This window comes from Babylonia areolata, chromosome 27 (assembly GCF_041734735.1).
Source record: "Babylonia areolata isolate BAREFJ2019XMU chromosome 27, ASM4173473v1, whole genome shotgun sequence".
Lineage (NCBI taxonomy): Eukaryota > Metazoa > Mollusca > Gastropoda > Neogastropoda > Buccinidae > Babylonia > Babylonia areolata.
Window position 1 is genome coordinate 41,052,521 of NC_134902.1, and position 17,559 is coordinate 41,070,079.

The 17,559-nt window shown below is 46.2% G+C and overlaps 1 protein-coding gene across 1 annotated transcript in view; it reads right to left on the reverse strand.

Moving 5' to 3' along the window:
• LOC143301165 (uncharacterized) overlaps positions 1–17,559 on the reverse strand; it is a 192,097-nt gene that overhangs the window by 144,071 nt on the left and 30,467 nt on the right. The window contains exons 5-6 of the mRNA XM_076615254.1: positions 14,993–15,125; positions 1,500–1,624 (exon numbers count right to left, since the gene is read on the reverse strand). Of these exons, the coding sequence (XP_076471369.1) occupies positions 1,500–1,624; positions 14,993–15,125 (258 nt within the window). The remainder of the gene's footprint in view (positions 1–1,499; positions 1,625–14,992; positions 15,126–17,559) is intronic.

A 17,559-nucleotide genomic window follows, 5' to 3' on the forward strand; every position in this document is an offset into this window, starting at 1 on the left:
GGCTATACCCAGCACTCCACCCTGCACTTCACCCATTACCATGGCTATACCCTGCACTCCACCCTGCACTTCACCCATTACCATGGCTATACCCTGCACTTCACCCATTACCATGGCTATACCCAGCACTCCACCATTACCATGGCTATACCCAGCACTCCACCCTGCACTTCACCCATTACCATGGCTATACCCAGCACTCCACCCTGCACTTCACCCATTACCATGGCTATACCCTGCACTTCACCCATTACCATGGCTATACCCTGCACTCCACCCTGCACTTCACCCATTACCATGGCTATACCCTGCACTTCACCCATTACCATGGCTATACCCTGCACTTCACCCTGCACTTCACCCATTACCATGGCTATACCCTGCACTTCACCCTGCACTTCACCCATTACCATGGCTATACCCTGCACTTCACCCTGCACTTCACCCATTACCATGTCTATACCCTGCACTTCACACTGCACTTCACCCATTACCATGTCTATACCCTGCACTTCACCCTGCACTTCACCCATTACCATGTCTATACCCTGCACTTCACCCTGCACTTCACCCATTACCATGGCTATACCCTGCACTCCACCATTACCATGGCTATACCCTGCACTCCACCCATTACCATGGCTATACCCTGCACTTCACCCATTACCATGGCTATCACCAGAGGAGGCACTAAACCCAAGTCCCCAGCAATGGCCAAACCAGCCCCACAACCTGCCTTGGGATCCCTCACCTTATTTGAGGACTACGTCAGTTGGCGAGCATAGGACGAGGAAAGTCCCTGAGGGTGGATTGCTGGCTGATGACACTCCTGAATCATGTGGAGACGCGGAGCTGGATTCTGAAGGTGATCCCCAAGGAACACCAACTGGACGACCAGTGCGTGACAGATGGCGGCCACATAGGTTCACACAAGGGTCAACAAAATAAGGACAACAGCACCAGATCAGGTTGACCCCTCTCTGGACAGTGGGACTCAGATGCTGGAAGTGTACGATTGGATCTTGTTTCCATTGTATCCCCCCCCCCCTTTTTTTTTTATTTTATTTTTTTAGATTGAAGGACTTTGATTTTAAGGAGGGGAGGGTGTAGTGAAGTGAACTCTGCTATAGCTGGACATGGCATAGGAAGTATGCTGGGAGAGTATGTTGAATGCAGTGTGGATGAAGTTTAGGAAAACTGTAAACATGACATCGTGAGACAGACTGGTAAGTTTGCATTGAGACTTCTGACGTGTTAGTTGGGTTTATTCCTGGCCAGTCCACAGGTTACAGAGGCAGGTTGTAACACAGACACAGACACACACACACACACACACACAGAGACACATACACTCTCTCCCTCTCTCTCTCTCTGTATATATATAATCCTGGTGTCTCTGTTTCTGAACGGTTTCTCTGAACTGCCCGTTTAAAAAAAAAAACAGCAGGAGGGGGAGAGACAGACAGGGTCGGGGACAAGGCTGGTCAGAGGACACTTACCTTTCACGTGGACAAGGAAGAGACAGGTTTTGGTTAAGCCACCCTCATCTTTGGCTTCATAAGTGATGTGTGTGCGTCCCTCCGAAAACAGGCTTCCCGAGTCTGGACCATGTATCCTTGTGACACTGCAATACATCATACAATTCCCCTTCTGGTGATAGGTTGGCGCAGAGCCGTCATGCTGAGAGGAAGTGGCACAAAAGTGGTCTGACAGTTGACCATCAGATCTTTTTAACAGTAAAACAGTTGGTCACAGACATTGTTCAGATTGCTAAAGAAGAGTACTGGAACTCCAAGATCGAAGCCAGTACATCTGTTAAAACGTGTTCTTAACAAGTGATCGTCACCTTGGCCGGAGCAAAGTCTCTACCTTGCCAACAGACATTCCTCCTGATGACCTCTCTGATGCTTTTGCTGATTTTTCCACCACCAAGATAAAGACAATTAGAGATGAGCTCGACACATTTAGCCAGTCTGTACCCGATCCTCTCTTTGCTGACAATCCCCACTCTTCCTCATCTTTCAACAGCTTTTGTCCGGTTACAGAGGAAGAAGTTAAGCAAATCAAAAGGAAATCAAGCCGCAAAACATGTGCACTCGATCCAGTCCCCACATCCCTTTTGGTTGAATGTGTTGATGTGCTCCTCCCTGCCTTCACACATTTCCCAGATCTTTTCAAAAGAGCCCATGTAACACACTGCTCAAGAAGCCAACTCTCGAAGTAAACACCCTCAAAAACTATCATCCTGTCAGCAATATCTCTTTTCTTTCCAAGAACACAGGAAAAATTGTTCTCCTCCACCTGCCTGAATATCTGCATTGCAACAACCTGTTTTCTGTCTCACAGTCTGCCTACCGCCCTTCCCACAGCACTGAAACAGCTCTACTCAAAGTCATGAATGACCTTTTGGCTGTAGATACTGGTAAACTTTCTGTCCTCACCCTCTTAGATCTCTCAGCGGCATTCGATACAATCGATCACAGCATCCTTGTTAACTGTCTTTTTCATTCATTTGACATCTCTGGCACAACACTGAAATGGTTCTGATCTTACCTGTCTAATAGAACACAGACTGCCGTTACCCACAAATACTGTTCTCAACCTTCTCTCCTGGAATTTGGTGTCCCTCAGGGATCAGTTTGGGGATTCATGCTCTTCATTTTGTACACAAAGCCACTCGGTACCATCACAGCTCAGCACAATGTAAAAAGCCAATTTTTTGCGGATGACACACAATTATATGACTCCAGTACACCTGACCAGATCAATAACACTATTGACAACATTCAAAAATGCATTACTGACATCAAGCATTGGATGACAGCAAATAAACTCAAACAAAATGATGACAAGACTGAAGTCCTCCTGATTCACTCACAGAACAAACCATTACCTGACTCTGCTCCCTCCTCTATGTCTGTTGGTAACACAAACATTCAGTTCTCATCTGCTGCAAGAAACCTAGGGGTAACTTTTTCTGACACTCTGTCCATGGAAAAACATGTGTCCAACATCTGTCGCTCTGCTTACCATGAACTCAGGAAAATCAGTAGCATTCGCCATCTTCTCACTTCTGATGCAACCCAAACTATCATCCTTACTCTCGTTCCGTCTAAATGATAATAATGTACATGTATATAGCGCCCTTTCTCTCTAAGAGCTCAGGGCGCTTTACATGAAAGAAAAATATCACAAGTTACATAAAACATTCATGGCCACTCTTTCTCACTTCAATGGGGAGCCAATGTAGAGTGCGGAGATGAGGAGAAATGTGATCAATACGTGGGATTCTGAGAGTCAGACAGGCAGCATTGTTTTGAAGTTTTTGAATTCGCTGAAGAAGAATATTATGTGGACAGCCTATGAGAAGAGAATTACAGTAGTTGATTCGTGACAGCACAAAAGCAGAAAGAAGAGTTTTAGTAGTTTCAACAGAAAGGTACTGACGGATAGAGTTGACATGACGAAGTTCACAGTTGACTATGCGTATCAGATTTACTACCTGAGCATGCATGCTGAGGTTTTGAGTCAAAAATGACTCCAAGGTTCCTTGCTGATTTAGAAAACTGAACTGTGGCATCACCAACCATAACAGAGGCAGGAAAAGAAGTAGATGTGGACATTCTTGCAGAGGAAATAATCACAGCTTCAGTTTTGTCATTGTCACAACCAATAAGGGGTTGCCCATGAACCCCCGCACCTTCCCAGACTAACACCCCGACAACACAAAACACGGAGACACAGAAAGTTCAGCTCATTTCTTTACTATTGTTGCGCTTTGAAAACACTGGTCCAGACACACAAATTTATTACGCTTAACAATAGTACCATTCTCCTTCAGTTTTATGAAAATATAATTATCAAGGTGTGCTTAAGCAACTGCTGTACCAGTTCTATGCAGCGTCATTTCATTTGAACCAAGTCAAACCCATCCATGGACGACCAGTATTAATGAACCCACTGGAGGCCTTTAGTCACATGCCTGCCGAAGTGAGGAGGGTATCAAAGGACGGGATACATTGGACAAGGAAGTTCTTGGGAATGGTGGTGTGTGTCCATCGAGATCGATGATGACCATCGTTGTCATACAGCTGGGGGATGGGGGGGGGGGTGGTGGTGGTGGTGGGGTGGGGGGATGCTCATGAATCTATTTGTGAATGCGCAGATGGCTGAATAGTCCAATCTGCGCATGAAATGTTCACTGACAGTTGGGGCAGACAAAGACGGGCATATCATTGTCAGGGAGCTTGTTTGCCCGTGACTTTCTGGCCTGCCTCTTCTGAACAGCTGCAGCAGTCCTGTTGGCCTCGCACAACTTGGTGCCTTTGTGCACAGCAGCGCGCCATTTGTCACGGTCCACTGCAGATTCCTCCCTGGAGTCAGGGTTGATATCAAAAGCTTTCAGAGAGACTTTCAGAGTATCTCTGAAGCGCTTCTTCTGACCTCCATGTGATCTCTTCCCTTGTTGCAGCTCGCCATAGAAGAGCCTTTTGGGCAGCCGATGGTCTGGCATGCGCGCTATGTGTCCAGCCCAGCGAAGCTGGAACTTCATCAGGATGGTGAAGATGCTGGGAAGAGTGGCTTTTGCAAGCACCTCTGTGTCTGGGGTCCTGTCTTGCCTCTTGATGTTCAGTAGCTTCCTGAGGCATGTTGTGTGGAAGTGGTTCAGCTTCTTGGCATGTCGTTGGTACACTGTCCAAGTTTCGCAGGCGTAGAGCAGTGTGGGGAGAACTACTGCTCTGTAGACCTTCAGCTTGGTCTCAAGACTAATGCCTCTTCTGTTCCAGACATTTGCATAGAGTCTGCCAAAGGTTGAGTTTGCTCTTGCAATCCTGACGTTCACTTCATCATCGATGGTCGCATTTCGTGACAGTGTGCTGCCAAGGTATGTGAACCGCTCCACCGCACTGAGTCTCTGACCATTGACTGTGATGTTGGGCTCAACGTGGGGTTTCCCTGGGGCTGGCTGATGGAGAACTTCAGTTTTCCTCGTGCTGATGGTATGGCCGAAGTTCCTGCTGGCAGAGGCAAACTTGTCGACGCTGAGTTGCATGTCAGCTTCAGATCCAGCGTTGAGGGCACAATCAGCAAACAAAAAGTCTCTGATGATGTCTTGAAGCCTTCTGAGGTTAAACAGCTTGCCATCTGTTCGGTACTTTAGGCCGATTCCAACATCGCCATCTCTGAAGGCATCAGTAAGCATTGCAGAGAACATGAGGTTGAACAGTGTTGGCACCAGGACACAGCCTTGCTTGACACCATTTCTGACAGGAAAAGGAACAGATGTTTCACCATTGTCCTGGACTCGAGCCTGCATGTCTTCATGGAACTGGATGACCAAGGAAATAAATTTCCGAGGGCATCCGTACTTGGCCATGATTTTCCACAGTCCCTCTCTACTCACGGTGTCGAAGGCCTTAGTGAGGTCGACATAGGTGGAGAACAGATCAGCATTTTGTTCCTGACATTTCTCTTGCAGCTGCCTTGCAGCAGACACCATGTCGGTGGTTCCGCGCTCTTTCCGGAATCCACATTGGCTCTCAGGCAAATGACCTTGGTCAAGGTCTTGGGAATATGGATGTTGGGAAAGGGAGTTGGGCATGAGGGAATTTGGGGTGAACAGGGCAGAAGGGGAATGAAGACCACTGCAGAGGCGAATGCTGGAGTTCCGTCGGGGTGGCAGACAAGGGAAACCCACAGGAAAAATCACAGGGAACAAATCTGTCACCAGGAATCAGGCACACCACTGGCCCAGGAGAAAACATAGAACACAGACCCACACAGAGGAAGAAGGGGGTCACACAGGAATCGAACCCCACAACTGTCCAAGAGGGCACCCAACAGCTCGCTTGTTGGCTTGGCGACCCTTCTCCTTCCAAAGCTTGGCACCAAAGGCAAAGCAAAACCCTTCCTACAAAATGACGTTAACTCTGAACTCATCTCAAAAGTTCAGAACGAGAAGGAATACGGACATATCAGATACACATCACAACAGATTCACGTGCATTAGTTCGGAACTGAACTGAGCACACAAGATAGAGTGAAAAGGGGGAGATAGACGGAGGGAGAAAGGGAGAGGGGAAAGGGAGAGGGAAGAGGGAGAGGAGGGGAAGGGAGAGGGGAAGGGAGAGGGGAAGGGGAGAGGAGGGGAAGGGAGAGGGAAGAGGGAGAGGACGGGAAGGGAGACGAACACATGAACACGTGCACAAATGATTGCCATGAGCCGTGACAGTCATCATTTAACTTCAGTTTGTTGAATGTCATCCAGGATTTAACATCGAGAATACAATCCTGCATTGACAGAATCAGACTGTGTACTTGGTTTGGTTCTGCAGACTTTTGTAGCTGAGTATCATCAGCAAAAGAGTGGTGAAGAACAGAATGGCCAGAAATGACATCAGAAAGAGGAGAAGTGCACAGAACGAACAGAACGGGGCCCAGGACAGAGCCTTGTGGCACACCATAGGAGATCAGGGTTGAATCAGACTTAAAGTTACTAACAGAGACAATCTGGAGGCTGCTGGATAGGTATGAAGAAAACCAACTCAGAACTGTTGAGTGAATCCAAAAAAACATGTTCAAGTCTGGAAAGGAGTATACTGTGGTCTATTGTGTCAAACGCAAACGACAAATCGAGCAAAGTTAACACAGACAGTTTACCTTCATCAACAGACAGTAACAGGTCATTAGCTACTTTCAACAAAGCAGTTTCAGTGCTATGGGCAGATCTATATGCTGACTGAAAAGAAGAGAACAGATTGTTTAATGCTAAATGGTCTGCAAGTTGGGAGACAACAAATTTTTCAATAATTTTGGACACAAAAGCAAGGTTGGATACAGGGCAAAAACTTTTGAGGTTATTGTGATCCAGAGTGGCTTTCTTTAGCAGGGGCTTAGCAAGTGCAGGGAAGACACCAGAAATTAAAGAATCATTTCTTCAGCAGGGGCTTAACAAGTGCAGGGAAGACACCAGAAATTAAAGAATCATTTCTAATTTTTTTAAGTGCAGGCAAAACAACATCCAAACACTCATACAGTAGTGGTGTGGGAAGGGGGTCCAGGTCACATGTTTTTGGAGCAGACTTGTTCAACACACTAAGTACATCTGTCTCTGAAACAGGTGTGAAAGCAACAAAAGGAACACCTTGAAATTCTTTTCCCAGGGGATGTGACACAACTGACTGTGAATTCAGTTCTTTCCTGAGATTAACAATTTTTTAGCAGAAAAAATCTGAGAAAACACTGGGCAGTACTGAAAATGGATAGATAGAGGGAAGCAAAGAAGATTTTGTTCTGCCACAAAGCTTATTTGTAATGCTAGTTCTTTGCTTGATTTAACTTCGGAGATCTTGGTGTTGAAAAACAGAGTCTTCGCTTTGTGCAAAGAAAGGTAACAAAGTTGTTGGCTTTCTGGTAGATTTGTTTGTAGACAGTGAAACCAAATACCTTCCACTGTGCTTCCACATGTCGCCTCTCTCTCTTTGCTGCTAACAATTCCTCACCAAGAAGCCAAAACCATGGACACACCTTCCTGGACAACACCTTGCAACGAAATGCAGGGGTGTGCTTGTCCAGTGCTGCCTGAAGGGCAGTGTTGTCCTGGTCAGCTGAACAGTCCAAAAAGCACTCAAGTCCTGATTTCAGGTCATCACGAAAAGCTGCTCTATCTATAGCACGAATGTTGCGCACGCTATACACTGTCACAGAGGGGATTTCTATGTCGAGGACACTAACTACACACAAATGGTCAGACTCTAAAGCATGATTCACATCAGATGATCGATGAACTCCATGAAGACAGTTACAGTAGTGTGGTTCGTCCACTGGGATCGACGAGGACCATCTAGTCATCCTGGGGGTGGATGGGTTGGGCTCTGTGGGTGCGCAGATGACTGGTCAGGCCAATCTGCGCCCGGAAGGTTCTGACGCAGTGTGCACAGGGGATGGTGGAGGCTGTCGGGGACTTGCTGGCACTGCTTTTCCTGGCCTGTCTGCGTTGCTCTGCTGCAGCGATTCTGTTGGCCTCACAGGATTTGGCGCCTTTGTGGACAGCTGAACGCCACTTTGATCTGTCCAATGCATTCAGCTCCCATGTGTCGTGGCTGATGTTGAAGGCCTTTAGAGAAGCTTTCAGAGTGTCTCTGAAGTGCTTCTTTTGGCCTCCATGGGAGCGCTTGCCATGTTGGAGTTCGCCATACAGCAGTTTCTTGGGGAGTCGGTGGTCTGGCATGCGAACTACATGGCCTGCCCAGCACAGTTGGGCCTGCATCAAGATGGTGTAGATGCTGGGCAAGTTTGCACGAGTGAGCACCTCTGTGTCAGGGATCTTCTCTTGCCACTTTATTCTGAGAAGTTTTCTGAGGCTGGTGGTGTGGAAGTGGTTCAGCTTTTTGGCGTGGCGTTTGTAGACCGTACATGATTCACATCCATAGAGCAGTGTGGTGAGAACTATGGCCTTGTATACTTTGAGCTTCGTCTCCAGGGTGATGCCTCTCCTGTTCCAAACGTTCTTACTGAGTCTGCCGAAGGCAGCACTGGCTTTGGCGAGTCTGGCATTCACCTCGTCATTGATGACAACTGTGCGAGAGAGTGTACTGCCCAGGTATGTGAACTTGTCCACCGCGTTCAGTCATTGACCGTTGATGAAGATGTTTGGTTCAACGTAAGGCTTTCCTGGAGCTGGCTGGTGCATCACCTCAGTCTTCTTTGTGCTGATTGTGAGGCCAAAGTTGTCACAGGCAGCAGAGAACTTGTCGACGCTGTGTTGCATGTCAGCTTCGGAGGCAGCGTTGAGAGCGCAGTCATCAGCAAACAGGAAGTCGTTGACGGTGTCTGTCCTCACCTTGGTTTTTGCTTGAAGCCTCCTGAGTGAAGAGTGAGCCATCTGTGCGGTACCTGATGCCAATGCATACGTCAGCGTCTCTGAAGGCATCTGACAGCATGGCTGAAAACATGAGACTGAACAGGGTGGGGGCAAGAACACACCCTTGCTTGACTCCGTTAGAGACAGGGAATGGTTCTGAAGTCTCTCCGTTGTCTTGGACTCGGGCCAGCATCCCATCGTGTAGTTGCCGTATGATGGTGATGAACTTTCTGGAACATCCATACTTCGCCATGATTCTCCAAAGGCCATCTCTGCTAACAGTATCGAAGGCCTTGGTCAGATCGACATAGGTGGAGTAAAGGTCGGCGTTCTGTTCCCGACACTTCTCCTGGAGCTGCCTGGCAGTAAACACCATGTAAATAGTCCCGCGTTCTTTCCAGAAGCCACACTGGCTCTCTGGTAGGAGACCTTGTTCAAGGTGCACCATGAGACGGTTGAGTAGCACTCTGGCCAGAGTCTTGGCTGCCACAGACAGCAGGGATATTCCACAATGGTTGTCACAGGCCTGACGATTTCCTTTGCACTTGTACAGGTGTATGATGGAAGCACCTTTGAAGTCCTGTGGAACTGCCTCATGCTGCCAGATGAGCTGGAACATCTGATGAAGCTTCTCAGTCAGCGCCATACCATCTTCTTTGTAGACCTCAGCTGGAATGGAGTCTGAGCCAGGGGCTTTGCCACTGGACAGCAGGATAGCTTTCTGGGTCTCCTCCAAAGTTGGAATGGCATCCAACAACTCACTGACTGGCACCTGGGGGAGTCTGGTCCATGGCTTCATCACTGATGGTGGAAGGGCGGTTCAGTACGCTGTCAAAGTGTTCAGCCCATCTCTCAAGGATCCCGTCCTTGTCAGTGATTAGGGTAGAACCATCAGCACTGAGGAGTGGAGCAGATCCAGAGGTGGTGGGACCATAGACTTCTTTCAGGCCATTATAGAAGTTCTTCATGTCATTCCTGCCTGCAAAGCCCTGGATCTCATCAGCTTTGTTGCTCAACCAGGAATTCTGCATCTGCCGCAGCTTCAGGTGGATGGTGCTGCGTGTGCTCTTCAGTATGTCTTTCTTTGACTGTGACTTGGGATCTTCAATGTGGGCTCTGTAGGCTTGGCGCTTGTCTTCCAGCAGCTGCTTGATCTCAGTGCAGTTCTCATCAAACCAGTCTTTGTGCTTCCTGGCAGAAGGCCCCAGGCACTCCATGGCAGTGTTGTACACCATCTCATGCAGTGCGCCCCATGCTGCCTCCACATTTTGGTTGTCCAGTACGGTGGACTCAAGGCGTTCCTCCAGGGTGTCAGCAAAGCTCTGCTTGATGTTGCCTAGCTCCAGCTTGTTGACATTCAGGCGTTTGGCTGCTTTCATGCCCTGAGGCCGTCTCTTGGGCTGGATGCGGAGGTTGAGTTTGGAGACGATAAGGCAGTGGTCTGTCCAGCACTCGGTGCCGCACATGGCCCTCGTGACTCGTACGTCCTGCCTGTCCCTCTTCCTGATGATGACAAAGTCGATGAGATGCCAATGCCCAGAGCGAGGATGCATCCATGACGTCCTGTTACGGGTAGGGAGGCAGAAGGTGGTGTTTGTGATAAGAAGGTCGTGCTCGGCACATGTCTGGAGAAGTAGTTGACCATTGCTGTTACAGTTACCAACCCCATGCTTCCCAATCACGCCTTCCCAGAAGGTGTAGCCTGCGCCTCGCTCACAGAGTTCGCCTTCTTCTGCCAGTCTGGTCTCACTTGAGGCAGCGATGTCGATGTTGTACCTGGCTAATTCACTCGCAATGAGTGCTGTGCGTCTCTGTGGTCTGTCTGAGTCGCCTCTGTCCAGAAGCGTACACACGTTCCATGTGGCAATGGTCAATGGGGTGCTCCTTGTTTTCTTTCTTTCCTTTGTGTGTCGGCTGCTTGAGTAGGGTCCCCGTCAGCCACGGTATGCTGACTAGGGTGGTGTGGAGCAGGCAATGTTTAGGGCACCTTTTCTAGCCCCTTCCTCGTGCCATGGAGGTGAGCAGTGCTGTCCTGAAGAGGGCTGCTCAGTCGCTCTGGGGGCTGCCGATCTCCACTGCTCCAATCGGTGAAAAATGACCCTAAGGCCTGAGCCGCCTGTGTGCAGGTCCGCGGCTACGACTGCCAGTGTACCCACACCTGTCGCTTTGTTGCTCGCCTGTCGCCCAATGCTTGGGGAAAATGATGGTATGGGATGAAGGATGACTGATGACTTGCGAAATGACTTTGTTTATACTGAGGAGGAGTTGCGCACCGTCAACCTCACTCTCTTGTCCGAGACCGTCTGTATCCAGTGGCAAGATGAGGTCAAGACGACTGGAGATGGAAACGGATGCAGCGGATGCAGTCCTATGTGCCTCATCCTGCCATCAGCACTCCACAGTGCTCTGCTGCAACCACCATCCTCTCCGTTGAACCATGAAGGTTTCTTCTGCAGAGTCCGCCAGATCCAGTCTTCACATGCTTGGGTAGACAAGCCCTAACTCACCGAGGGTTTGAGACCCGTCGGCTACCCTCACCTAGTTTAGCCAGCCTGTCAAAGCCGTTGCCCGGGGGTTGGGCGCTGCCGCATGCTAGCAGCTTCTAGGACCCATAGGTGAGAGCTGGGTGCCGGTGGGGACCAACAGAGGATGAACCACTCCCGGAAGAGCGTGACAAACCCCCCCTCTAGAGGTACTACCCCTCCCCCCTAACCCCCGTTACAGCAGTACAAAAGATTAGGAAACTGTTCAAAGAATATGGTCTCCATTAACTTATTAACAGAGGTGGGCCAGGGGCGATACACACACATGAAGTGCAGCACACTATGCTGGGAAGTGAGGGTCACTTGAAGCAATTCAAAGGATGAGAGTGTGAAGGAAAATGTGGAAGTGAAGGTAAGGTGGGGGAGTGAGAGTGCCTCTGTATTTAAATGACTGCAATACCGGTGTCATGACCAGAGGCACGAGGGAGTGACTTGATGGCATAACCACTGGGGGCAAGATCAGCACGTACTGCTTCGTCTCCACGGGGCTTGAGCCACGTCTCCACAATAGACAGTAGATCAATGTTGTTGTCAATAAAAGAAGAAATAGCGGTTCTTTTCTCTCTGCAGTTAGGACCAACAGACTGAGTTGAAAGATGCAATCTTAAGACCAGAGGGCTTACGACTGTCGGACGAGTGGGGGTGGAGGGGAATGGAGATCAGGTTGTTGAAGTTCACAGAGGGAAGAAGTTTGATCGGCGATCAGTCATCAACTGGACAGGGGGAGCGGAGGACTTGATGTCTTGTAGGCACAAGCACTGGGATGGGCCTACTGTGTTGAAATCTTCGGCGCCCACCTCGAAACGGCCGTCGCTTTCTCTTCTTCGATGAGCATGAAGCCCACTGATCTGACTGCAGATCTGAGCACGGAACCCGACTGTGAATACCGAGATGACAAAGTTTGTCACACATAGACAGAGTAAGGTTAGACTGCGTACACTTAAGTGACAGTAATTCAGTTCTATTGTAAAAGACTCGAGTGGTCGGCAACAGCACTGGACAACTCTGCTGTGCAGTTTCTTCTGCACGTTCAGGTTGCTTGTTCAATGGCCGACAGCCAAGCAGCTCAGCGTAATGGACGAAGAAGAAGAAGAAAGTGAGGCTGACAAATTGAACCATTAGTCCCTTGTCCGTGGTCAAAAAGCGACAGAAAATACACCGAAATGACCAGCATTCCATCAGTGAAATGACGGTCACACTTGCAATCACGAAAACACTGTAACATACATTCAACACCAGAGCTATTCCCTCAGGCACATAAGGCAACAGGCGATAACTCTAATAAATTTGATTACTCTAACTCCTTACTCTCTGCTACTCCTCAGTACCTCCTAGACAAACTTCAAAATGTTCAAATTCAGCAGCACAACTGATCTCCAGAGTAAAAAAAAATATGAACGTGTACAGCCACTCCTTCAACAACTTCACTGGCTCCCGATACAACACAAAACATCCACTCTTTGCTTAAGCTCTCTCACTGATCCCTACTTCCCTGTTTAACTTTCTGATCTCCATGTCTCTACCCCTACCAGACAACTCCACTCTTCTTCAGATAATAGAACCTTTACTGTACCTCGAACCGAAACAAAGAATTGTGGCAACCAATCTTTCTCTAGCTTTGTGACAACTGTTCAGAACCAGCTACCACTCACACTCGTCACTACCCCTTCACAGTTCAAAGCTGCCCTTAAGATGCAAGACACACCTGTTCAGACAGTCATACAATATTGTATGAAATAGATGTGTGTGTGCGTGTGTGTGTGTGTGTGTGTGTGTGTGTTTGTGATAAATTCTGAAAATGAACTGTTTTATGATGTAATGTTGTACTTTGGTTACTCAGTTGTGCATCTGTATGTGCTTTTGTTGTTGTTGTTGAGTGTTGGAAGTGTGTTGTTTCAAATCATATGCATATTATATGTTTGTGTGCGGATGCTTGAGTGAATGTTTTAGTGCTATTGTAAAGCACACACAACTTCAAGAATATGTGCTAGAGCAAGATGTCTCAATAAATGAATAAATAAATGCAATACAATTGGACAGGACACTATATGATACCATACCATACAGTGCAAGGCAGCAAGTCAACACAACACAACACGGCACGATGCAATAGAATTCTAGTGCTGCAGCTGTAATGAGTAGCCTACAAACAGGAAGATGTGATGTGGTAAGATAATTAAAAGAATACCTTAAACCTCTACAATGAAGATGGTAATTATAGATATATAGATAGATAGACAGATCCTGTACAATATTAGGGAGTGTAATCAGCATACTTCTACCTCCACTCTACCTGTGCCACTTCCACTCACTTCATGCTCACTATTCCAGTGGTATCTGTCAGCAGTGACACACATGGCACACAGTGCACTGGATACTGATCATGACTCGCCTGCATACAACAGCTCATCACCTTGATGCCAGCGCGCTTTGCTAAAACCACACAGACTCGGTGATTCACGTCTCGCACGAATTTGTTCCACCCTCTCCATCACTGCCTCCCTCCCTGTCTGTATTTGTCGGGCCTGGCTGACACCGGAATATCACGATGACAGGAAGCGTAGAGTACAGCCTTGTCACGTAGTCCCAACCTAAATGGACCTCCATAGCAGCATCGTCACCATCATCATCATCCTCTTCCATCATCATCATCATCCTCTTCCATCATCAAGATAAAGAAAATCCCAAAATATCATGCCCTGCTCTCATGGTGACCTTAGTTTCGAGACCTCTCCACTTCCGTGCTTGGGGTGAGTCTTTTCAATGTCTTAAAGCGTCGCCGGATTCATGGCTGACTGTCGTTGGAGGGACGTGGTGGTGGTCTCCACTCTGGGGGAGACACTCAGTCTCGCTCCTCGACAACCATTATTGTCGTCAGTAGGGAGCTTGGTAGGTGGTGTCCTAAGTACATTAAATCAGAATATGCACTACTGAACACCACCAAAGTGACTCAGCAGCCATGCAGGGTCTCCTCTGGTGTGTGGCCTCCTGGCGACCTAGCATCGATGGTTCCCTGTCGACTGCCAACGCTGGGACTGAGACAGATGAAACCAGATGTGGCTGTGTATGGGGGATTCGGAATGAGCGGTGTGGGAATGCCACTGAAACCGTGCAGATGATGGGGGGAAAAACATCCTGGCTGTACTGTCCGTATTGTCTGTACTATCTGCACTGTATGTCTATCTGTCTGTTCCTCACCACAGTTAATGTTTAAGACTATAACATTGCCATATCTGTATTGTCTGTCATCTGTTCTTTACCACAGCTCATGAACAGCATTGCCATATCTGTGCTATCTGTCTCTCACCACATTTCTTGAACAGTATTGTACTGTCTGTGCTATCTGTCTCTCACCACATTTCTTGAACAGTACTGTACTGTCTGTACTGTCTGTGCTATCTGTCTCACCACATTTCTTGAACAGTATTGTACTGTCTGTGCTATCTGTCTCTCACCACATTTCTTGAACAGTATTGTACTGTCTGTACTATCTGTCTCTCACCACATTTCTTGAACAGTATTGTACTGTCTGTACTATCTGTCTCTCACCACTTCTCTTGAACAGTACTGTACTGTCTGTACTCACTCTGGCTCTCCTCCATCGGGGTCTGTGGCACTTGGAACAGTCCAGCTGACCTTGACTTCACTGTGTCCAGCAGGGGCAGTGCGGGTGACGTCTTTGGGGCACGTTATCTCGGGTTGTTGATTTGAAGGTGTGCCTGAAGCAAACTACATTTTTGATTCTGTGTTGGTTGGCAGGTTGGCTTGTATTCTAAATTCTGTGTTTGTGTTTGTGTTTGTTTTATTTATTTATTTATCGAGACATCTTGCTATAGCGCATATTCTTGAAGCTCTATAAGCTTCACAATAGCACTAGAACATCCACTCAAACATCCCCACGCAAACATATCAATATGATTTAAAACATAGGTAAGAGAGAATAATTCATATTAAAAGAAAAGATCATGTCATTGAATAAATCAAGAAATGTATCAGATATAAAAAGATAAAACGTGCGCGCGCACGCGCGCGTGTGTGTGTGTGTGTGTGTGTGTGTGTGTGATATTTGTATTGCAACATCCGTGCGCAAGTGTGTGAGAGAGAGAGGTAAATGGAGAGTGGGGTTCAGGAGGGGACAGGTGTCAGAAAATAGAAGGGGAAGAGAAGGAGGACTAGCGTCCAAGAAGAATCCCAATGGGACACGCTGAAAATAAAGAAAAGAGAGAAAACAAATTCAATAGCAGATGATGCCGACAAAGGCCAGTTGTTAGTCGGTCACGTGGGAAATGGGAAAGCATACCCATGTGGAGGGAGGGGGGATGCGGGGGATGGGAAGGGTTCATCTTTTTTTCTTTTTCTTTTTTTTAACTTGTTTTTATTAAGTTCACAAGTAGAAGGTAGTAAACAATCGCATATATTTGTCTTTTTTTTCTTTTAAGAAAAAAACAAAACAACAGCAACAACAACAAAAAACAACAAAGAAAACGAAAATGACAATAATACAACATATAAGGAGAAGGATGTGCAATGCAAATGCATATATGTATGGGGAAAGACAGACAAAGTGAAAAACATCAACAGAAAAAAAGGTTTAAACAGTTGGAGTATTTCATGAATGAGTGAAACTTGATCACACAAAACAGGCTAACATGCTGAACGGAGTTATAACACTTCGTTTTCAGTGGGAGAATAAGCTAACATGCTGAACGGAGTTATAACACTTCGTTTTCAGTGGGAGAATAGGCTAACATGCTGAACGGAGTTATAACACTTCGTTTTCAGTGGGAGATGGGGCCTCCAGGATATGTTATTGCAAGGACTGAACAAAAAAATCTGATTTTTCTTTTTTCTTTTCCCTTCTTTCTTCTTCCTTTCTTCCTATGCACAAACACTTTGTAAGGACTGTGTAATAAAGTTACGTATCAACCATCGCTAACATTTTCATGCATAACATTTACATACACACGTACAGAAATATACATCAGCAACAAAAAATTCTTCATCAGGCAGCTGATTGGAAATAAGTGATTACTCCAAGAACATTTGTTTATATGGTATCCATGTGTTCTGAAAATCAGAATACCGTAAATTTATTTGTGCTATATAATCTTCTATTTTGTACCTATGTTTAAGCTTACTAAGAAATGCTCTCAAAAGTGGATTAGTTTTGTTCATTTTACACAGATATACATACTGCTTTGCCAACAAAAGTATAAAGTAAAAAGTGGCATCAGTATGTATATGTCGATCAACGCCAAGGATAACAAGGCTTTTTGTCAACTGCATATTGTGAACATTTTTCATTCACCACTGCGATAAAACCATGCCAGAATGTTTGGATTTCTGGACAATTCCAAAACATGTGATCAATGCTGTCTTTTGCAGAGCGGCAACAATGACACTTGTCATTTCCTGATGATCCCATTTGTTTCAAAATCACATTTGTCCCTATACACCCATGGACAATTCTCCTTTGAAACCATTTCATTTTTACATCAGAAAGTTTGCGTGTATATAAAAAAAACATTTTTTCAAATCATTTTCAACATCAAATTTTTCATCCGATTTTGCACATAATTTTGGTGCAATGTTTTTCTCAATGAGTGAGTCATAATACATTCTAGATCCTTTGAAAAGACATTAAAGTTTGAAAACAAAGTGACATAGTGATGGATTTATTATCATCTACTTTTATTTCTTATAGTTATATATTCTGATATTGCAGATTTGTAACCACAAAAGGTAACAAAATCAATATCTACATGATATGTTTGCTTAAATTCTACATATAACATAAAGTGACTATTCCTTTTAAAAAGTGTGCTATACAATATACCCCTTTGTCTATGTACTTTCAAGACTTAATAATCTTTTTACTTATTTGAATTCTTCTGTTATAGAAAACTGGTTCAGCAAGAAGTTCTGCTGAGTCTTCACAACAAATAGTGTAGAAGTATGTCCTATAAGCCACCAATACCTCTGACCAAAAACTAATTGATGTCGTGAATGTCATAATAATTTTGGGTCCATATTCATCAATATCATTAAGCAGAGGAAAGTTATATAATGCAACATGTTTCTATTTGTGTTTTATTATATGGAGTTTTCTAACCCAGGTAAACTTCAAAGCCACAGCAAAAGTTTTCAAATCTG